Genomic DNA, 23,947 nt, shown 5'->3' with positions numbered 1-23,947 from the left:
GCTTTTAAAGCATGACCTAGAAGTTTCCCACTCACACTCCTGGAAAAAACTTAGTCATGGTCACAACTAGATATAAGGAAGGATGGCCATGGGTCTAGCCACAAACTGGTTTCTATTACTAAAGAAGGAGGAGGCAGTGAATATTGGGGAACCATTGGCAGTCTCTGCTTTACCCTCCTTGCTTAGTTCCTCAGAGGCCTTGCAGTCTCTGGCTGCCTATGTCCACAGAATTGTACATCATTACATGGTTGTGTTGTGTTTGTAACCTATGGACAAAGTGATAAAACGGTGCTGGTTGCAGAATTGGAAAGTGCACCTGAAATAGCTCTTAAGTCTTGGTGATTTGGCTTACTAAAGGGAGTTTGTATAATCCTATAATTATGTTGGAATTACAGTGTGATATTGATGGGTTTCTATGAGGCTTGATAGCATTGCACCCTAGATGATTGAATACCATGACCCTGGACACTTGAGTTTCATAGTTAGTAAGTATTCTTTATCCTAATAATGTACTGGCACACTTTGCTGAGAACATAGCCTTTGTTGTAAATACAACATAGTATTGTTGTAAATCCTATGTTGTGTAATCTTTATGTGTCAGGTATTCATTTTGCCATGTATCAAACTTGTAACAAATTTGCTTATGATTACTCTTACATGTTTATTTTACTTAATAATTTTAGAATAGGCTTGAGCATTTTGAACAGTATGTGGGTAATAATATCAGGATTCTGTATATCAGCAAAAGCAATTCCATTTTAGATGCTAATCTGCTATGTTGGCTCCTGATTAACCCCAGTTTATCTATCGTTTGTTGTACAACAGCAGGTACTTATGGTAAATCTTGCCCTTAGGTCAAACAGCCTTGGTGGTATTGTACTTCAGTTGTCCTGTACATCCCATCTGAACCACCCTTCCCTTGTGCTCTGTAAGCCCTGGGTCTGGGGGTAATGGTATGGAGATCCACCATCTTGTCTCACCAATGGAGACATAAACATGGCTTCTGCTTGTAAGTCCCTACTAAATGTTTCTTTCGGAGAAACTGGATGTGTCAGACTCTTCTTTGGCCTCTCAGCTTCCTCAAACTTTGGGAGTAGGTTTGCACAGACCTGCCCACTGAGAAATAGATTCCATTATATTTTTGATTAGATAGGGAAACTAATAGTCCCCCAAAGATATCCACATCCTAATTCTTAAAACCTGTGAATGTGTTGAAGCAGAAGATATAAAAAGAAAACCAAGTTTTCCTGTACTAGGCTGACCCACTCCAAGACCCAGGGAAGGGCAGGGCTCTGTTGAAGCTTTGGTAGCATTGTCTGCAGAGCCAGGTCCCAGAAGGGATGGGCTCCAGAGTCTCTCCCTCCCATCCCAAAGCAAGGTTGGGAAAACAAGTTTTTCTCATTCAGCTTCCCCCTTCCCGCCTTACTATTCTCACAATTATCTTTGCAAGTTTTGTAAGTTCCTGTTTTTTCCTTCTGTGCAGCACAGCAAAGGTCACAACATATGGCTGAGTTGCAACACCTGGCTTGAGTGGTAAAACCTGTCACTGTTTGATAAACTGTCTTTATTCTGCTTCTGTACACTTGCTGGCCACCTTGTAGGTTTTGCACCATTTAGTGAAGTGTGTATTCAAGCTAGCCAATACCCTTTCAGGTACATGTATAAGAGTCAAGCCCTGTCTTTGTTCAGGGCTCAGCCTTTGGATGTTAATCTGCTGGCCAGGTAGCCACCTAAATAAAATCCTCCTGTTCTATCCATTGGTCTCTCCTGTCCCTTAATTCCCGCAACAATGTTGCCTTTTCCAGATATGACTAGGGTATGGCCTTTCAGATGGAGAGACTATCCTGGATTACATAGGTAGGCCCAATCTAATGTCACTGGTCCTCAGAAGTGGAAGAGGGAGGCAGAAGAGTGGGTCAAAGGTGTGACAAGAAAACTTGACCCTCTGCTGTGGCTTTGAAGATAGAGGAAGATGGGTACAAGGAATGTGGGCAGCCTTAAAAACCTGGAATAAGCAAAGGAACAGATTCTCCCCTACAGCCTCCAGTAAGGAACATGCTCCTACTCTACCTTGGGCTTAGCTCAATGAGCCCAACACTGGACTTCTGGACTACAGACTATAAGATGATATATTTTTGTTTTTAAAAGCCACTTTATTATAGCAGCAATGAGAAAATGATACATAGACAACTGACATTCTTTTAAATATAAAGTCATCCCATCCAGAGACAGTGTTTTTTCCTTCTATTTATATGAATTTTATTTTATATTCCTTAGTGACATTTTAAATTGTTTTTCTACAGATCATGCATTTTGTTAAATTGTGAATTTGCATTTTAAAGCACAAAATGGATTATACCACTTTCTTCCTCAGTTGGTTTCTGTGGCTTTCAAGTTTACTGAATAGTCACTGAAATCCTCAGCATGGCACTTGAGAACCTTCATGATTAGGTTCTTCCTCTCTTTCTAGGCTTATCCTCTGCTACATTCCACAATATGCCCACCCCATTGGCCTATTGAACAAGTCCATGATGACTTAGTTCATGACTGGAATTATCAGATAAAAAGAGTTAGATAAAAAATACAGGACATCATATTAAATTTGTATGACTTCTAACAAGGAATAATTTTTTAGTGTAAGTATGGCCCATGCAACATTTTCCCCTTTTCTCAATGTATATATGACAGGCAATTAGAAATTACCCATATTCATTTGATTCCCTGTATTATTATTTGCTTAACTCCAGCAACACTACCCATGATCTTTATGAGGTTTTTCTTCATTTTCTGACTACACATATCCTTCAGGACTCAGTCAAATACCAATTTTAACATAAGCTCTTTTGCCTCTTTACTGTCTTCATAGAGTTCGTAGGTTGAATGTCTTTCACATTGCAAGCTAACTGAGCATTTATTTTTCTCCATTTGTCCATAATGCCTGATATCTATTCAGTGCTCAGTAAATGTTTGCTGATCCTTTTGTAGTTCAGAAGCAAGATGATTGGGTTTTCATGCTCATGTGTGAGATGTGTCTCCCTCAAATCTTGTTATGACATCAGCACATTATCCATATGATGTGAGGAAAAATAAATAAACATTTGCAGAATAAATGAATAAATGGTGCCAATAAATTATTATAAGTTGAAGTAAGTATCATGATGGATGTTATCGGTAAACTAAGATAGACTTTATAAAAAGTTATCTTAAAGCTAAGGTATTCTTTCATAAGTAACACGGCTTTGTGTTTGTCTTTAAAACATATAATAAGATGAAAACTCCATATAAAATTGGTAATTGCATCAACTAAATGTTAGGGGGTTATGCCACCAGAGAGTTAGGAAACCAGAACTGAAAGCGTTCCTACTCTGAAGCTGTAGGTATCCATCCTTCAAAGACATTTGCACAGTGCCTTAGACTCTAGGAGATGAACTCTCAGGTTTAAATATGAATGTAGGATACTAATACTTTCTCCTTTTGGATATGTCAAGATGTCAACTCCTATAAACATTTTGAGTATCATTTCCTTGAGTTAATTTCTCCCTTTAAAGTCCAACATAATTGACATCATAGACATCTGCTAGGAATTGTGCTCCAGGAGAACTACAATTACTTAGGTTAACGCTGATAAAATTTCCGCTGAGCATCACCTAACTCAGGACAGAGCCAACTTACTGTTACAATTAGCGACATCAATGTGTTTATGATCCTTCATCATTTCAACTCCCACTTTGGACCTTCAAAAAAAAAATAGAACAATAAATTAGCCTGCTCTATGCCCACATAACATCAAAGTGAATCATCTCCTTGTGAGTGAAGGAAAAATTTTAATTTTCTATAACTGGAAGCTATTATTATTATTGTAAATTTTAGATATATTGGGTATTGTAAATGAGTGAAGATTTTGAAAGGCTTTCTACCCTGCTGAGAGCACCTGAAGTCCAGGGCAGCTCTACCGATCTGCCACATGTAATCAGTGTGTCTTGGAATTTTAGATTCAAAATATTTATCTAATTTACAAGTTCTCTTCTCTCTTTCTGCTTCCACATCTCCTGTTCAAGTTTGCAGAATAGTTTCCTTGGATTACTGTGAGCCTCTAATTGGCCATGCAGGTCTCAGTTTTATCCCACCTAAATTTTTCAATCTGACTGCCAGAGCACCCTTTCTCATTGCAAATCCAACTGCACTACTGCTTACATCCCTTTACTGTCTCCCCATCATCATTCCCACCCAAGGAATCCAGCCTTTTTGGGTGGCAGGTAGATCTTCTATCGGAGGGCCTCTGCTTCATTTTTAATCCACATTTCCTGCTATGATTACCTTTGACTTTTCCGACAAACTTGCTTTCTGAAGATCATAAGCTTTATGAAGGAAGGTAACGCATGTGTCTGGTCCACTGCTGTATCCTTAATATCTATCAAAGCGACTGGCAGAAAGTATTGTTGAATCTGATGTGTTGATAAATGTACCTTATATTTCTTTCCTCCAACTGATGAAAGATGACTTTTCCTGCTTGAAAGCTCTTACTCACACTTTGTTTCAAACCTCTGTATATGGCCATGTAAGTGGAGGAAGGAAGAAAAGGATTAAGGGGAGAATGGGGACCTAGGTGCCAAGTATAACAGATATAAGTGGTACCTGATTCCCTGCTATGGATGTCTCTCCACATGCCATCCTGAGAAGGAAAGGATCAGCATGTTTTCATCCTTTCTAGGATTTAGGCATAAGGATGGTTGACGGGTAGGAAGAGATTTGATGAGCTGTACCATCAGAGATAAAAGGGAAGGAACAGAAACTTAACTGTGCTTTTACTTTTCAGAAGGGAGCCAGGGACTAGATCAGGAGCCAAAACTTAGATAATGAGATAAGATTCTGGAATGCATGTTATTTTGTCATGTTTGGTGCCTACTCTTAGCATATTTTTTTGAAAGCTTGTGGTAAAAAGACTCTAAACTTGACTTTGAAAACTGCTAGAAGGGGATAGCTGTGAACCTAGCATTCTACTCTGTCACCAAGCTTAGGAGAAATAAATCTTTGTAGGGGAAAATAAAAGGGTACTGGCAGAATTGAAAGAAAAAAGGAAATGGACTAAGCCTGTGAGACTTATGGAAAGTTAGCAAATGAGCAGAAGTCTCTGAAACTGATAGATATCTTAGGGCTTGCCTCACAGTTCTGGGATTTGTAATAACAGATAGTTACCCTTTGCAAATCCTCAAAGTGGCCCATGTAGCGACCCTGATGGTTCATTCTAATCAACAAAGTGGTTTTCAGGTTAGTGGATAACAGGGAAACCAAAAAGTGAGCATCTATTTGTGAGTCGGGGCAGAAAAGCTTGGCATTGTTGCAGCCATGATTGATAGAGGAAACATGCTTCCACCCCGGTTTGTGGCGGTCTGTTGAACAAGGGGTTTGCAGGAATCACTAGGTCACAACATGAGGAGTAAGAAGGACTTCTCCACCCTGAGAGGTATATACTGAAGAATATCTGATCATGGGATCAACTGGAGAAAACCAGTAGGAACTGGCTTTTCAGAAAGATCACTCAGTGTAGAGAATGGATGAGAGAGGGTATGACTGCTGGGAGAGAGACCAGTTGGGAAGCGGGTACGGGTAATCTAGATGAAATGATTATGGTCTGAACTTGCATAACAGCACTGTGCATAGGGGAAAATGGATCAATGCAAAGATATTTAAGAGCAAAAACAACAAAATATGATATGGGAGGTGAAGGAGCATGGATTTTGTCATACACTTATCAAGGAATCTTTTTTTCAGTGGAACGTCTGTGAACACACAGAAGAACAGTTATAGCAAAACACATGACTGAATGGACAATATAGTGAAAATGCAAACTTTGGCGTAGAGTGGTGAGTAGAGGCCCCATGAAGACACCACATGTCTTACCTTGAGTAGAGGAAGCCTCTGAGTCATGCTCAATGTTGCAATGGGCAATGTAGCTCTGACTGGGGCACTTTTCAGGGAACACTTCTCAGTATAGATGAAAAGTATACTTACCTGTGGAAAAGGCTCTTTTCCTTGTCCGTAAGATAAGATACCTCTCTATTCTGGGTGGTCATGTGGGTCAGAGCCTCACAGGGCATGTGTTGAGGCTTCACACAATAGAAGGCTTCTTGGTCTCTGTTATCCAGATATTCACAGAGTTCAGCACTTGAGTTTAGGGTCAGGCCACATTCAGTGAAGACATGAAAGGTGCCATTAACAAATTTACCTTTGAAAATAATTTTATAGCCTTGGTTCCTTGCCCTCCAGAGAGCTGATGCCCCTTCACTGGGATGGATGAGCAGCAGAGACAGGGAGATCTGGCCCTCCCAGAACAGAGTGAAGCTGACCAGGTAAGTGCCATTGTTGAAGTCAGTCACCTTTCCCGAAGCACCTGCCATCAGGGCTGGGGAGGACATCCTGGCCCTCAGGAAATCCCCACCATATTGCTTCCTGTGTCCCAGGTGGTCCCTCACCTCCAACAGGATGTCCAGCTGGTCTCCCCTGCAGTACGTATCTTGAGGGTTGAGGATGGTGGCTATGCTGTGTGTGGCACTGGTGGTGGTGTTCACATGGGTGAAAGGTCTGGGTGGGATCTGCTGATCTAGTTTCTCTATGATTTCCTTTATTCTGAGTTCAGTCTCTGTTGGTAACTTTAATGGTATCGGTGATGTTTTAGGGAATAAGGACTTTGCGGAGTTGTTCCAGTAATGGATGGAGATGGATAAGTTTAGAGCAGACCAAAGCTGAAATGACAAGGATTGTGATATACTATGAAATTAATCTGTCTAGTCATTTTCACTTATTATGAGTTTGAAGATTTGTTTACAGTGAATATTTGTATAATTGAAATCAATTTGTTACCAAATTGAATATTTGGTAACAAAGTGGCAGAGTAAACCAAAAGAGAAGAGAAACAAGGAAATGAGATATGATGATGATGATATAGTATTATTATATATTATTATCAATATTATTTAAACTGTGACAATTTTGTATAACATATAAACATTTACACTTTTACCTCAATATTTTAGAGAATGTCTGAACAGTTGTAGATATATTTGATCCAAAATATATAGCTCAGAGAATAATTATGAGCAATAAACTGGTGATGATAAGTTTACTCTTTGTTTTCATATATGCCTTACATCCAGTAACATCTATATCTATTAGTCATGCCTAGTAGTCCTTTTCTCTCCAAATGTATCATAGTTCAAGCCACCATCATTTATCTCCTGGATTATGGTGGCCACCTGAAGGATGATGACTGTCTTCAGACTTCAAGGAAGACAGTCCTGCTTTCCCTCCATTTAATTTCCTCTTCTGTAGCTAAACCAGTCGTTTTAAAGCAAAACTCTATTTGTATTGTCTTCCTGCTTAAACCCCTTCAATGGCTTCTTGTAATTCTTGGGTAAAAGTCCATTCGTAATATGGCTTTGTCTGTGGCCTATTTTTAACTCTAGTTCTTGCTACTCTCTTCCTTGCTTTTGATGTCTTGATAAGATTTCTTTTATTTTTAGGAGCTGACCTTCCTGTTTTTCAGCTCTTGTTCTTTACTAATACTTTCTCCTCTTCCTGGATTGCTGAGTAACCCCTGAATTCCCCCAAACCACCTAAACATCTCTTAACCTTAGAAATCATTACAACCTCAGAGGTCACTTATACTTTTGGCACTATACAGTGTTTTATAGGCACTCAAATTCAGTGATTTTCAAATCTTGCTGGTAGTCAGAAACACCTGCCAAGTTTTTTTAAAAATACAAACTCTTAGGCTTCAATCTAGATCAACTGAGTCATAATCACTACATTATGTTGTCCAGGAGTATATGCAATCTTAGGATCAGATAGATTTGAGAAGAAAGATTGTAGACCAGTAGTTGTCAACCCCTCTCACACTTTAGAACACATATAAAGCTTTGAAAAAAATTCAGGCCTGGCTGCACTGAACCCCAGCATCAGGCAATAAAACCCTTGTGATTGGTAACAAAGTGGCAGAATAAGCCAAAGGAGAGGAGAAACAAGACAATGAGATATCATTTAAAAAAGATGAACAGAACCCAAGTTGAAGTTTTGAAAAAAACCTTGGCAAAGCCAAAAGACAAATCATTGGCAATGCCAACCAAGAAATAGAGATGCAAATAAATGAAATCCCCAAAAGAACCTTTTGTAGATCTCTGGAAAATATAAAATCTCACATTATAAAATAGATAAAATACAATTTAAAATAGAATAGAAAATAATCATGTAATATATAAATAACAGTATGAATAAGAATATAATCATCATGATGATAAACCTTTTTCTATTTTTCCCACCTCCGCAAGTCACAGGCTGAGATGCTTTTATTGGCGAGTACAGATATCCCTAACTTATAATAACAAGGAAAAACAATCCAATCAATTTTATGAGCTTGGAATATATTTTATACTAAAACTAGGTAAGTATGATACAAGAAAAGTACAGGTCCATTTTATTCATGGACATGATTTTTAAATTCTCTGTCTCTGTGTGTATGTGCATATATATATATGCATACAAAAGTATATAGGTAGATTAGATAAATATATACAGGTGTGTGTGCATTTGTCGTGGTTGATTATGGGTGAATTCAGGGTTGTAAAAATGGTTCTAGAGTGAAAAATCTTGTAGTATCATTTAAATATTAATAGATTAAAGACAAAATCTTATGATTTTTCACTGTTTTCAGGCTTATCTGATTGGGATTGCAGTTGCAATAAAAGCATTTGATGTATTTCAACATTTACTTAGCATTAAAATTCAGTAATAGGAAATCTTAAACATTTTAAAAGTCAAGGAGACAAGGACGTTAGCCACCATTGACTCAATTAATGTTCAACATAATGTTAGAAGTCCTGAACAATAAAATAAAGCAAACAAACAAAAATCCAAGGTATGAGAATGATGGGGGAGAAGTGACCTTTTTTCCCTTCTTTTCTTTGTTTTTTGTAGGTGTTGTGACTGTCTACAAAGAAACCAGAGTTAGCAAATTATTAGCATGAAGATAGTCAGCAAGGAGTGGAATACAAAACAAACTCACAAACTCAAAAGCATTTCAGTTATAGAAAATACAATTGAAGAAGCTCTGTCCTCAATGGAGGTATTTTGAAAACTCTTTTAAGGATTAGTTTTATAAATGCCTGAATGAAATGAAAAGATGTTGTGCTTTGAATGTAGGTAAGGCTTAATTTGATAAAGTTGTTAATTCTCTCTCAAAAATTTAAAAGTTTTCTTTATTTCTAATCAAATTCTAAGGTGGAAGATGGAATCTGATTAATCTAAATTTAGGGAATACTAATTGTCCTAATATTGTAATATTTAAAAAATATTAGCCCTAGTGTATTATCTAAAGGAAAATTTAAAAAGTGCAATATCAATCAAATAAACCAATCAAAAGGAGTAGATACCTTCGAAGCAGACTTGAAATTTATTATAGGTTAATGGTAACATCAGAAATCAGAAAATTATATTTAATAAATTGTATCAAGAATCTGCTTTCACTATATTGAAAAAAACCAGAAGATTCCTATCACACACTACATACTAAAGATCCACATGAATTAAAAACCTAAATAGGAATATAGTAACTAAAAGTTCAATATAAAGAAATTTATAATTTCCTTATGACCTCACATCAGCAAGTAGTTCTTAAATAAGACCTCCAAAGCGATTCTCTTGCCTCAGCCTCCTGAATGGCTGGGATTACAGACGCCAGCCACCATGCCCGACTGATTTTTTGTATTTTTAGTAGAGGCGGGGTTTCACCATGTTGGCCAGGCTGGCCTCAAACTCCTGACCTCAAGTGATCTGCCTGCCTCGGCCTCCCAAAGTGCTGAGATTACAGGTGTGAGCCACCATACCCGGCCGATTAATCCAATTTATTTAGGAGACTGAATAAATTAAACTTTGTATATTCATAGAATGAAATACATGCAGTTCTCAGACATCATGAACTACATTTACGTATAGCAACATGATTAGATTTCAAAAAGCTATTTTGAATGAAAAAATTATTTATGTAAATTAAAATAAATACAAACACTAACTCGTAACTATCTTCCTAGTCCACATATATACAAAAATACATGTATTGAATAAGAATTGAAACACTCTGAGAAATAACTAGTATAGAATGGGTGCGTATTGGGAAAAGAGGAAGGAGAGTATGGGTGGGAAATAATTTTTGTTTAAGTATAACAAAAGAGTTCTGTTTCATATATGACCAAGTAACTTCTGGCTCTCTTTCAGACAGCAATGTTCAACTCTGAACGAAATGCCAAAAACAAGTACCTGAAGGCTAAAGACAGTGAACAAAAGCAGGCAAGTTTTGGTGGGAAGATGAAACTTGGAAGAAGGTGCCATTAAGAGGAGGTAAGTTTCTTGTTTTTGATGTGTTAACCTGAGGGCAGTCCATTAAGAGAGTAGCTAAAACACAATAGAAAGCCATCTTTTTTGTTTTTTGTTTTTTTTGGCTTCAACAACCTGAGAGCAGAGTCTGCAGTAACACAGTCACTGGAAGGAGGGGGAAATCCTAGAACACAGACAGAGAAGGTTGTGCCCCAATTTCTGAGTATGAACTTTGCTTAGATCTCTAGCTGACCCCTGAAGCACACCTATGGGGTAGACACAAAGCAGTCTGCAGCTAGTCAGAACTCAAGTGAGATGTGAGTTACTTATAACCACAGGTTGGGTCAGTTTGCAGTTTGAGTTGAACCAAGTTAATCGATTGCCTGCCACAACAAAAACATCGACACTATTCTGAGGAGTAAAACAGAATCCGTGATCTCCACCACGTAACAGTCACAATGTCCAGGACACAATTCAAAATTACTCAGCGTAGGAGGAACCAGGAAAATGCAGTCCTTTGCAAAAGATAAGACAATTAATGGAAGCCAACCCTGAGAAAACATAGATGTTGGCCTGATCAGATAAGGACTTTGAAACAGCTATTATAACTATGCTCAGTGAGGTAAAAGAAAATATGTTGTAATGAATGGAAGATAAGAAATCTCAGCAAGGGTGGAGAAATACTTAGAAATTTCGATGAAAAGAGTCAAACTCTAAAATATTTGAATAGCTTTGTTCTGAGCCAAATATGAGTGACCATGTGACACAGCCCTCAGGAGGTCCTGAGAACACGTGCCCAAGGCGGTTGGGGTTCAGCTTGGTTATATACATTTAGGGGAGGCGTGAGACATCAGTCAAATACATTTGAAAAATACATTGGTTTGTTCCAGAAAGACAGGACAATTTGAAGTCGGGGGGATGATGCTTCCAGGCTATTAAATTACGGATTCCAATCCGTAAATTTAATCCTTTTCGGATTGACAATTGGTTGAGTTTGTCTAAAGACCTGGAATTAATAGAAGAATTTGAGCAAGATAAAAAAAATCAGAGCTTAGTCCTCAGAAAGAACCAAACAAATTTTACAAAAGAACAAACAATATCTGAGATAAAAATATATCTCTTAATTCACTATGCTAAACTGTCCCCCTGCTTCTCAGTGTTTATCTGTTAGATCAAGTTTATGTTTATCAATTGTGTTTAGACCTTGTCTCCATTTACTAAGTTAAGGTCTTTTTGATTTATAAGTTTCTGAAAGAGGGCTAATAAAAATTCCCACTATAGCTGTGGCTATATCAATTTTAGCTTGTGATTCTGACTGTTCCCACTTATGTATGTTGAGAATTTTTGCTAGGGCCATTCACATTTATTATTATTATATCTTCTTTGTAAATTGTTCCTTATGTAGCATCTCACTTTATCCTTATTTATGTCTTTTCTTAAATTCTATTTTCTTTACTTTTTAACATCAATATTTTGTCAAAATTAGTAGAGTAAAATGTTTAAGAAAATCAAGGAAAGAAAATATGAGCCAGAAATTTTGTAAGAAGACAAACTGACCTTTCATTATAAGAGTCACAGGCAAGTTCTAATGAAAACATTAGAATTCAGGGACTATTTTGCCCAGATCCTTCCTAAGGAATCTACTAAAGAGCATGAACATTAAACAACCAACGTAATTGAAAAGTTTGATATAAGGATTTATGGTAGGAATGAATCATATATTTATTTACAGAAATAAGTCTAAATTATGCTTACAAGGAATAGAGAATAGTATGCAATGGTTGTGTGCTCTGACAATGTAGATATAGTACAACTATAAAAAATTGGTGGGGGGTTGGGGAGAGCTATGAAAAGTAGAATTAGCTTGTTGTTTGCCTTATAGTTGTTAACTGAAGTAAAAGGACATTACTTCAAATTAGATATTGAGGAAAAGGGAGAGTTGGGGCAAAAGAGGTTTATGGTTACTTTCAATATTGCTTATTAGAGGGAAACAATAGTCATTTACCAAGAAAAAAAGTAAAGAAGAGTTATATAAATGGATTAAAAGAGACATAATCATTAGAACAAAAATATAAATTTCACTAAATAACAGTAAAAAATCAAGCAAATAAACTAGACCCTATAAAGACATGAATATATATGATTATAACATAAAACAATATGTCATACTGACACCAAACATGTTTGCCACATCAATAAATATAAATTAGCTTATCTCACCAATTAAAGTATATTTTCAGGTCAGGTACAGTGGCTTATGCCTATAATCCCAGCACTTTGGGAGGTTGAGGCAGGAGGATCACTTAAGGCCAGGAGTTTGAGACTAGCCTGGGCAGTATAGCAAGACTCTGTCTGTACAAAATACATAAATAATTCACTTTGGGAGGCTGAGGTGGGCAGATCACTTGAGGTCAGGAGTTTGAGGACAGCCTGGCCAACACGGTGAAACTCTGTCTCTACTAAAAATACAAAAATTAGTTGGGCATGGTGGCGGGCAGCTATAATCCCAGGTACTTGGGAGGCTGAGGCAGGAGAATTGCTTGAACCTGGGAGGCGGAGGTTGCAGTGAGCCAAGATTGCGCCATTGCATTCCATGCACTCCAGCCTGGGCGACAGAGCAAGACTCTTAATTATATATAATTATATATATTATATATTATCCAGATGTGGTGGTGTGTGCTTGTAGCCCCAGCCATTCAAGAGGCTGAGGCAGGAAGATGACTTGAGCCCAGGGAGCCATGTTTGTGCCACTGCACTCCAGCCTGGGGTACAGAGTGAGACCCTGTTTCAAAAAAAAAAGAAAAATCTTTTTAGATTGGTTAACAAAGCCAAATCCGACACTGTGGCTTACATAAGAGACATACTTACAACACAGATTCAGAAAGATTTTTTAAAAAAGAAGAATGGTACTTGAGAGATTAAACACCTCCCCAAGATTGGGACCAGTCAAGAATGTCCTCTTTCACCACTCCTATTCAACAATGTAGTGGAAGTAGTAGCCAGTGCAATAAAACAAGAAGGAAAAATAAGAGACATATATATTGGAAAGGAAAAAGTAAAGCTGTTTTTATTAACAAATTACATGATTGTCTATATAGAATCTACCCAAAGAATCTATAGAAAGTTCTTGGAACTACTAAGTAAATATAGCAAGGTTTCAGGAAACAAGGTCAACATAAAATATTTAATTGTTTTCCTATATACTAGCAATGAACAATTGGAATTTGAAATTACAAAAAAGAAAACCATTTACAATAGCACCAAAAAAGTGAAATACGTAAGTATAAATCTAACAAAATATATACAGGATCTGTATGTAGAAAGCTATGAAACATTAATGGAAGACATTTTTAAAAATCTAAATAAATGGAGAGATATTCCATGTTCATGAATTGGACAGACTAAATATTATTAAAATGTCAGTTCTTCCCAACTTAATTTATTGATTCAATACCATTTCAATAAAAATCCCAGCAATTTTTTTGTAGCCATCAACAAACTGACTGAAATTTTATATGGAAAGGTAAAGAAAGGAAAATAACTAACCCAATTCTGAGAAAGAAGAACAAAATTGGAAGAATCTCATTGTCCCACTTCAAGGCTTACTACAAAGCTGCCGTTATCAAGACAATGCAGTATTGGTGAAAGAATTAACACATTAATCAAGTGAACATAGTAGCCAATAAATAAACATATACAATTATCAACTGATTTTTGACAAAGGCACAAAGGCAATTTAATGGAAAAATGAGTCTTTTCAACAAATAGTGCTGGAACAATTGGACGTTCATACTAAAAAAATGAGCCTAGACACAGATCTCACAATTGACAGAAAAGTTAACTCTAAATGGATCACAGACCTAAATATAAAATCTAAAATTTCTGGAAGAAAACATGCATGAAAATCTATGTGAATTTGAGCTGTTGCTGAGGTTTTAGAAATAATATAAAAAGCACAATCCATGAAAGAAAAACTGGTAAGTTAGCTTTTACTAAAAATTAAAGCCTCTGCCCTGTGAAAGACACTGTTAAGAGGATGCAGAGATAAGCCATAGAGGGTGAGAATATATTTTCAAAGCACTGATCTGGTAAAGGACTTCATCTAGAATATACAAAGAACTCTTAAAACTCAACAATAGGACAAAACAATTTTAAAATGTGCAAAAGATCTGAATGGACACCTCACCAAAGAAGATACACAAATTATAACTAAATATATAAAAAAGACACTCAATTTTATTTGTCAGGGAGACAAATTAAAACAGCAATGAAATACTATTACATATCAATTAGAATCGCTAAAACTAAAAAATAAAAAACCTGACAATACCAGTTGCTGGTGAGAATGTAGAGCAGTAGGATTCTCACTCATTGCTGGGGGGAATCCAAAATGGCACAGCTACTTTGAAAGACACTTTGATAATATCTTATAAAGCTAAACATAGTCTTACCATTCAATATAGCAATTTTTCCCTGTGTACGTATCCAGTTGATTTGAATGCTTATGTCCACACAAATACCTGCACATGCATGTTTATAGCAGCTTTGATCACAGTTGCCCAAAACTGGAAGCAACCAAGAGGTCTTCAGTAGGTGAATATACATAAACAAATTGTAGTACATTGATATAGTGGGATAATATTTAGCAATAAGAAAAATGAGCTATCAATTCATGTAACAACGTAGGTGAATCTTAAATGCATAATACTAAGAGAAAGAAGCCTATCTGAAAAGGGTATGCACTGTATGATTGCATTACTATGACATTCTGGAAAAAGGTGGTTCTATAGAGATCAAAAACTAATCAATGGTTGCCAGACGTTTGGGGAGGGGAGAGAGTTGAATAGGGGGACTTTTTAGGTCAGTGAAATTATTGTGTATGATACGGTTGTGTATACATGAAATTGCAGAAGTTCTTTGAATCTTATAACACAAAGAGTGAATCTTTTTTTTTGTTTGTTTGTTTTAAGACAGAGTCTTGTTCTGTCACCAGGCTGGAGAGCAGTGGCGTGATCTTGGCTCACTGTAACCTCCGCCTTCTGTGTTGAAGCAATTCTCCTGCCTCACTCTCCCAAGTAGCTGACACTACAGGGGTGCACCACCACGCCAGCTAATTTTTGTATTTTTTAAATAGAGACGGAGTTTCACCATGTTGACCAGGATGGTATCGATATCTTGACTTCGCGATCCACCCACCTTGGCCTCCCAAAGTGCTGAGATTACAGGCATGAGCCACTGTCCCTGGGTGAGTGAATCTTAATGTATGCAAAATAAAAAAATCAATTAGGAGATTGAGGGACTAAAGGGTAGAACACAGTGTTTTAACTGTATTACAAATTTAACTGTATTACAAATGTATGACATAACCTTGCTGGAGAAAGGTGCTGACCTAAGCTGCTTTGGAAATTAATAGAGTCTGTAAGATGAAAGACAAAAAGAACTGCTTATAAGCACTGTACTCTCAGTTAACAGGTCTGAAACCATTGTATGTGTATGTTGGGGGGTGAACACATAAATAAATAAATAGATGACAGATGGTGGGAGCCAGATTCCTCATTATCGATGTGGTAGGTGAAGACTAGTGTGTGAACTGTGTAGTAATAGATGAGAGAAATATCAGTATGAGCCCATGCGTAGCTTAATATAGATTGAAACAGATATTTTATGTATAATTATAGATACGCATGTATTACTGGCTAGTATCATACATAATTTCTTTTTTTTCTTTTTCTTTTTTTTTTTTTAGAGGTGGGGTCTTGCTATGTTGACCAGACTGATCTCGAATTCCTGGCCTCAAACAGTTCTCCCATCTCAACCCCCCAAAGTGCTAGGATTATAGGCATGGGGCACCATGCCTGGCCAGTATTTCTGAGCACTGTCTTCTGAGAGGGCCTAGAAGCAAAGACACCCCAATCGTAACAAACAAAGCCAGTGTCTAGATCTTTGTTTCCAATATCATTCTCCAGTAAAAGGAATCAGGGCTCCTTGGATAAATGGCTGATTTTAGGGCTGGGATAGGGAATATACAAGATGAGCCTGAAGCATCTTGTAGTGTCGGAAAGCAAGAAATACTCAAAAGAAGCAAACAAACAAAGGAACACAGGAACCAATGGAAAGAGCTAATGGCCAAAGTAGAACAGTTTGAGTAACAAAATAATGTACTGTTGGATTATGTCCCAAAGTATGAAATAAATATCTATGAATTCACACTGATGTAAATAAATTATTGAATAAACAAATATGTGAGGGATAATAGGCAAATCTCTTGTACAGAAGAATTCCAGATAATATATGCAGATTCTCCCCACTCAAGGAGATGGAACAGAACTGCCCAATCCTTAAGTGTGGAATTGAGCTAGTGACCTCTTTTGGAAGAGTACAGTAAAGAGCAGGGTGGGGCAGAAGGAAGAGTAATCTTACTGTGGAGAAACCTGACGAACATCAGCTCAGCCAAATGATCAAGACTGACATCATCAGTGATGTCATATTGACGGCATGCATCCTTGATGTGATGTGATGAGTGGAAGACCACTTAGCTCTGTGCTCTTCCTTCCCTAAACCCATGAACTCTTTTCACCATGAGAAAAACAACAGACAAACGAACATGGAAGGACAGTCTACAAAATACCAGACCACTGTTCCTTAAAACTGTCAATGTCATCAAAAACAAGGAAAGTCTAAAGAGAAGCAACAATGAAATGTAATGTTGGCTGGGTGCAGTGGCTCACGCCTGTAATCCCAGCACTTTGGGAGGCTGAGGCAGGTGGATCACTTGAGGTTAGGAGTTTGAGACCAGCCTGGCCAACTTGGTGAAACCCCATCTCTAACAAAAAATATAAAAATTAGCTGGGTGTGGTGGTGCATGCCTGTAATCCCAACTACTCAGGAGGCTGAGGCAGGAGAATTGCTTGAACCTGGGAGGCAGAGGTTGCACTCTGAGATGGCACTACTGCACTCCAGCCTGGGTGTCAGAGCAAGACTCTGCCTCAAAAAGGAAAAGAAATGATGTAATGTGGTACCCTGGATGGGACTGTGGATGAGAAAAAGCACATTAGGTGGAAATTAAGGAATTCTGAATAAAGTATGGACTTCAAATTATAAGTATCAGTATGGTTTTATTAGTTGAGGCAAATTATGCTACAATAATGTTGAAATGGAGGATATTGGGTACAGGGTATAGAAGAACTTCCTGTAATATTCTTCCAATTTTTCTGTAAACCTGAAGCTATCCTAAAGTAAAAAGTTTATTAAATCTTAAGAAAATCAGAGGTTGAACAATTATATACCAGGTTAAAAAAAGGGAAAGGAAATCTTAGTATTTGATAAGGTAACATTCATAGCCAAAAAAGTATGAAGAGATGAAGCAGGATACCATATATGCAAAAGCATAATTAAAACACAAGCAATGAATATTTATGCACTGAGTACAGAGATACATGCTTAAAGCAGAAAATATAAGAGATTCAAGAAGACCTAGAGAAATTCACTTTAAGGATAGCCACGTTTAATATGTGACTTATTTATGGCATACCAAGTGCACGAAGTTAGTAAGGTTATAAAAGAACTAATAACAATAAAGACAGATCATGTAGATATATACTGAACTCTGAATTCTAATAATAGAGAATATAACTTTAGAGGAACATATGAAACCTTTACAAATATTCTCTATATTTTAAGTCATGAAGAAAACCTCAATAAATGCTAATTGGTGGAAATAATAATAAAGGCAGCATTCTTAGAATTCAGGTATTTAATAGAAATTTATAAAACAAAAACCCCAAATACCATTCCACTCTGAAGTTAATAATGTTTCTAAACAACTCTTGACTCAAAGAAAAATACCAAGTAAAATCAATAGGGTATTGTGAAAGTAACTATAATTAATGCATATTATATTAGAATCTATGAGATGCAGTTAAAACAATTATCAGTCAAGTTTGTAGCATTAATTACCTATGTAAATGAGGAGATAAAACTCAATGAATTAAACACCCAGTTAAAAAGTTAGAAAAAGGAAAACAGAGCAAATCAAAAGAAAGCAAAAGCTAGTAATTTATGGGAAGGTAAAAGCAAAAGTAATACATTAAAATATAGAAAAATAGTAGAATAAACAAAAACTTGGTTTTTTTTTTTAAACAAAATAAAAAAATAGACAAGCCGCTAGTGAATCTAATCAATTTAAAGGGAACGAAACACAAATATGCAAAATTAGACATCTTTGGGGAGAAAACCTGAAAAGGGGGAAAAGTTTAAAAGTCACAAGATGATTTTCACAATTTTAAGCAACTACAGATGAGAATCTAGATAAAATGGATAACTCAGAAAATACAACCTATCAAAATTGACTTGAGAGACATCAAAAAAATAGAGAACAGTGAAAAAAGTAGTAGAGCACTGCTGCTGAATGCACCAAAGCAGGCTAGTGGAATTCTACCAGACTTTAAAGATCAGGCAATCCCAACATGACTTAAATAAGTTCAGAGCACTAGAAACAAATAAAAACAAAAGCTTCCAAATCAATTCTACTGAAATCACTATAATGTATTTCCTAAAACCTGATATTGTACCAAGAACTTTAGATTTATGAATATTGAGATATACATCTTAAATAAAATATTGGCAAGCAATCCAAATGAACATTAGAAAAAAAAATAGTACATCATAATTCAGAGAGTTTTATTCCAGGAATATACATTTTGTTCTGTTTTTAATGTAATTCATCACATTAATACAGCTAATGAGAAGAATTACATAATTATCTTCATAAATGCACAAAAGGACTTTGACAAAATTAGTCCCAGGTCAGAAATTTGACAAAACAACAGACAAATGAACATGGAAGGGCAGTCTACAAAATACCAGACCACTGTTCCTTAAAATTGTCAATGTCATCAAAAACAAGGAAAGTCTAAAGAGAAGCGACAATGAAATGTAATGTTGGCTGGGTGCGGTGGCTCACGCCTGTAATCCCAGCACTTTGGGAGGCTGAGGCAGGTGGATCACTTGAGGTTAGGAGTTTGAGACCAGCCTGGTCAGCATGGTGAAACCCCATCCTACCAAAAAATATAAAAATTAGCCGGGTGTGCTGGTGCATGTCTGTAATCCCAGCTACTCAGGAGGCTGAGGCAGGAGGATCACTTGAACCTGGGAGGCAGAGGTTGCAGTGAGCTGAGATGGCGCTACTGCACTCTAGCCTGGGAGTCCTAATTCATGTTGAAAAACACAACAAAAAGAAATTTATGGATTTCCTCTACACATAAAATACATACTTTAACTCAAAAGCTTGCATTTTACTTAAGGGAAACACTAAAGGCTTTTAAAATCAGGAGCAAGACAAGGATGCCAATGTAATGAGGTAGTCATTACATTGAACATTGGGATGGAGGTGTTAGCTAATGCAGTTAGAGAAGAGAAAGCAATTCGAGACCCTGGAATTGAAAAGGAAATAAAATAATCTTTATTTTCAGATGCAATTATTATTTATCTGAAAAACCTCAAAGTATCAATGGAGAAATGACTACAAATAATAAAATAATTTAGTAAAATAGTGGGAAATAAAATTAATATATAAAAAAATCAATAGCTTTTGTGTATATAGACAAAAAAGAGAGAGAAGCTAAAATGGAAGGGACAATCCAATATATGTCAGCAAAATGATAATAAAATACTTAAGTGTACATTTAGCACAAGTATCCAAGATTTATATGAGGAAAACTCACAAAACACTACTGAAGAAAACAAAATTGAACAAATGTAAAGGAAACCATGTCCTTGGATAGAAAAACTTAACATCATAAGGATCTTGTTTAGTCTTCCAAAGTTAACTTATACATTTAATAAAATCACAATAACAATGTCCTAAATATCTTTTGGGCCTGACAGGCCAGTTAGAAAGCTCACTTGACAGGATAAATAGAGAGAATAGTTACAAAATGTATGGGGAATAGAAAAGCCAAAAGTGTTGGGTGTGGGTAGGATTAGCTCTACTAGATATTAAAACTTACTTGTAAAAATCTTTATAATTAAAGTAGGATGGTATTGATGCATGAATAGAAAGACAATGTAACAGAATTGAAAATCAGAAATAGACCTCATTATATATACATATTTAGTATGCTATGGAGGCCACACTAAAAATCAGTGAGGATATAGGATAGAATTTTTAATAAGAGGATTAGGATAATCGGAGAGCCATATGGAAAACGTTAAATGAAATTGATATCTTATACCATTCAACAGGATAAATTCCAAGTAGATCAGATATTTATAGACAATGTAACTTTACAAGTAAAAAATGAGAAAACGTGGATGAATACCTGTATAATCTTTGAGCGGGAAAAACTTTCTAACTATGACTTAACACCCAGAAACATGTTGTAAGGGAAACAGTAATGCCAACTGTTCTTTCCTCCATCGTTTTCGTTGATAATTTATTCCTTTGTGCTCTTATAGTCTCATATGTGTAGCTTTGTAATAATATGTGCTACGTTGTTGTATCTCCTTATGCATCTGTGCCTTCATTAGACTGATAGACATTCTAGGGGAGATTCCTTCAGAGAGTCCCTCATTCGAGAGGAGAATCACCTCAGGCTGAATCCACCTACTTTGGATTGCTGATATGTCACAAGATTCCAGTCCTGACAACCAAGCAGTTCTGTGGTTCATATCCCCGGTCTGACATTTCCACTGATGCACTACCAACTTTGGTTAGAGTTGGCTCTTTTGAGAGTGGCCAGAGAGCTTCTTTGTCAGAAGGAATTTTACTGATGGCAGAGTTTTGGAAATTTATTAACCCCATCCTCTATACCATACTTATTTTTGCATCTATTTTCTACTTGGAACCCTTAATCAAGATCACATTTGTCTAAGCCATAAGTAACTGCAAATCAGAATTTTTCTTAGAATCCTGTGGCCAGATAATCTCATTTATTCCAAAATCAATGTCTCACTTAGATTCTACTCCTTAGCGCGAGCTCTGCATATCCCAGTGTCTTTAAGAAGTCTCCACTTGGAAATCCTCACTGGTGGAGGTGAGCTGAACCCAGCTTTTGCTAGCTTATGAAAGCCTGTTCATGCACATTTCTTTCCAACTGCTTATTCAGTGACATCATCTTGGTAGCTTGAAATAGGCCATGATGGGTACATTTGCGTCATGGAAATCATCAAAGGCTGTAAACAGGATGTTTGTTTTTGTTTTCTGGGAGAGCAGGTTTGTCAGTGTACCCCTGCTTGTAGGAATCTCAGTCAACTTGTTCAATTGGAATGTTTTTTCTTCTTCCAAATGTCTCCTGCTTCCTCTTCTCCCCATCTTTGTGAATGGTATCCCAAATCAGAAACTTGGCCACTGTGTCTGACTCACTTGTCTCCTCTCCTTAAGCTTCTATATGGTCATCCTCAGACAGGGTTGAATCAATGTACAGAGCCTGCTAGTTATCTCTTTCATCAGTTGTGATAAAAGTTGTAGCTGGGCATATGTTAGCTGAGATACACAACCTTTCCTGGCCTCGGTTGTATTTGAGTGTGGCCAGGACACTGAGTTCTCTGATACTTCAGCGGAGGCCATGTGTGTCATAGCTCCTCCAGGTTCTCTTTCCTCTTCCTATTTGTGTAAAATAGAGGGAGCAGCAGCCTAGCTTAGACCACAGAGGTGATGACAATATCCCAGAACAGGGAGTTCTTAAAAATTATTTGTGACATGGGCCCTTTGCAGTCCTATGACCTCTTTTCCAAATGCATAAAATAAAATGGATAGAGTTACAACTAAGGCCGATTATACTGAGGTACAATTATCAACATTTTAAATAACCTAATTTGTTATATAGTCATATAGCAATTTTTTATTAACACACTAAATAACAAAATTTAGCAGCCAGGTCTTATATTTACAGTAATTTCAAAGCCATAATTATGAGTGATATTTCAAGATTCTTTATTACCTGTATTATGATATGAAAATATCTGTGATTTCAACTTGCTGACTAAGCCACAGGCATTGCTAATACTACTGTGATTTGTTGTCATTATTCATCATTGAAGAGATTGCTAAACTTCATTTACAAGCTAGTGAAAATAGAGATAATTTTTTTCCCTCTCAGGTTCACAGGCCTCCTAAATTCTGTCCATAGGCCCATTTATGGGCCTGCCAACCCTAGAATAAGACCACTGGCAGAGGATAGCAGAGCTTGATGTCTGGCTTCAAGGTGCACACCCTAACTAGATGGATACATGAGACATAAATCCCTATCTTGTTTTCTTATTTAAGTCATTGCATTTTGGGAGTCCTTTTTTTTTTTTTTTTTGATGGCAGTCCAGCCTGTCTACATCTACCTATTAACCTATTAAGTATCTCTTCGATTTATGGTTCTTTTTTTGTCATCACTGTTGCTGTCTGGTATAGGTATTGCTGGGGCATTAACTGGGAATTATTTCAGCTTTGTTTTTATAGCATTACTGAGGTATAATTTACATGCAATAAGAATACATTATTATTATTATTATTATTTTTGAGATGGAGTCTTGCCCTGTTGCCCAGGCTGGAGTGCAGTGGTGAGATCTCGGCTCACTGCAACCTATGCCTCCCGGGTTCAAGTGATTCTTCTGCCTCAGTCTCCTGAGTAGCTGGGACTCCAAGCACGTGTCACCATGCCCGGCTAATTTTTTATATTTTAGTAGAGACGGGATTTCACCATGTTGGCCAGGATGGTCTCGATTTCTTGACCTTATGATCTGCCCTCCTTGGCCTCCCAAAGTGCTGGAATTATAGGCATGAGGCACCGCACCCAGCCAAGAATATATGCGTTTTAAGCGCACTATTGTATGAACGTTGGCAAATGTAGACACCAGTGTACCCACCACAATCAATAGGTAGAATATTACTACCACCCCAAAGTTCCATTTCCTAGTCAATTCTGTCCTCCTCCTGTGCATGCCCTTCTGCCCATGCCTAACGTGTTTCTGGCCCCGGACAATCACAGATTTAGTTTCTGGCAACTACAGATTAGATTTGCTTTTCTAGAGTTTCACATCAATAGAACCATGTAGAATGTACTCTTTTGTGTCTGGCTTCTTGGATTTAGGATTATGTTTTTGAAGATTCATCGATGTTGCATTTATCAGTAGTTTGTTCCTTTTCATTATTGAGCAATATCTTATAATATCTTATCTATTCCTCATTGGATAAATATTTGGATTGTTTCAAGGTTGGGGCTATTGTGAATAGAGCTGCTCTGAATATTGATATATGGTTCTCCATATGGACAAATGTTTTAATTTCTTTTTGGTAAATACTCAAGGGTGGAATAACAGGGCCATATGGTAAGTAAATGTTTAACTTTTGACAAATCTACAAAAAGCCTACTGGAATTTATTGCTCTTAATCTGTAGGTAAATTTGGGGAGAATTGCTGTAGTAACAATATTGAGTTTTCCAATTCATGAAAACAGTTTATACCTGTCAGTTTGAATTTATGGAGACTTGGTTTTATGTACTTTAAGGTGGGTCTTGAAAAGCCTGGGCTTTTTACTACGCTCTTCTCTTTTACTGGAACTCAAAACCTACAAACTGTTTCCTCCTTCAGTGA

General features: G+C 36.8%; 1 protein-coding gene and 1 long non-coding RNA gene across 2 annotated transcripts in view; one reads left to right on the top strand and one right to left on the bottom strand.

Moving 5' to 3' along the window:
• LOC108536418 (NXPE family member 4) overlaps positions 1-23,947 on the bottom strand; it is a 63,197-nt gene that overhangs the window by 4,692 nt on the left and 34,558 nt on the right. Inside the window, exons 3-4 of the mRNA XM_017883136.1 lie at positions 6,013-6,743; positions 3,673-3,734 (exon numbers count right to left, since the gene is read on the bottom strand). Coding sequence (XP_017738625.1) covers positions 3,673-3,734; positions 6,013-6,743 — 793 coding nt within the window. The remainder of the gene's footprint in view (positions 1-3,672; positions 3,735-6,012; positions 6,744-23,947) is intronic.
• LOC108536419 (uncharacterized) lies at positions 8,359-10,354 on the top strand. The gene is made up of 3 exons (XR_001887513.1): positions 8,359-8,437; positions 8,971-9,118; positions 10,267-10,354. It is a non-coding gene; the product is annotated as an uncharacterized LOC108536419 (long non-coding RNA).

The sequence above is a fragment of the Rhinopithecus bieti genome, unplaced genomic scaffold (assembly GCF_001698545.2).
Source record: "Rhinopithecus bieti isolate Rb0 unplaced genomic scaffold, ASM169854v2 scaffold_11964, whole genome shotgun sequence".
Lineage (NCBI taxonomy): Eukaryota > Metazoa > Chordata > Mammalia > Primates > Cercopithecidae > Rhinopithecus > Rhinopithecus bieti.
This window is presented reverse-complemented; position numbering and strand designations above follow the sequence as displayed.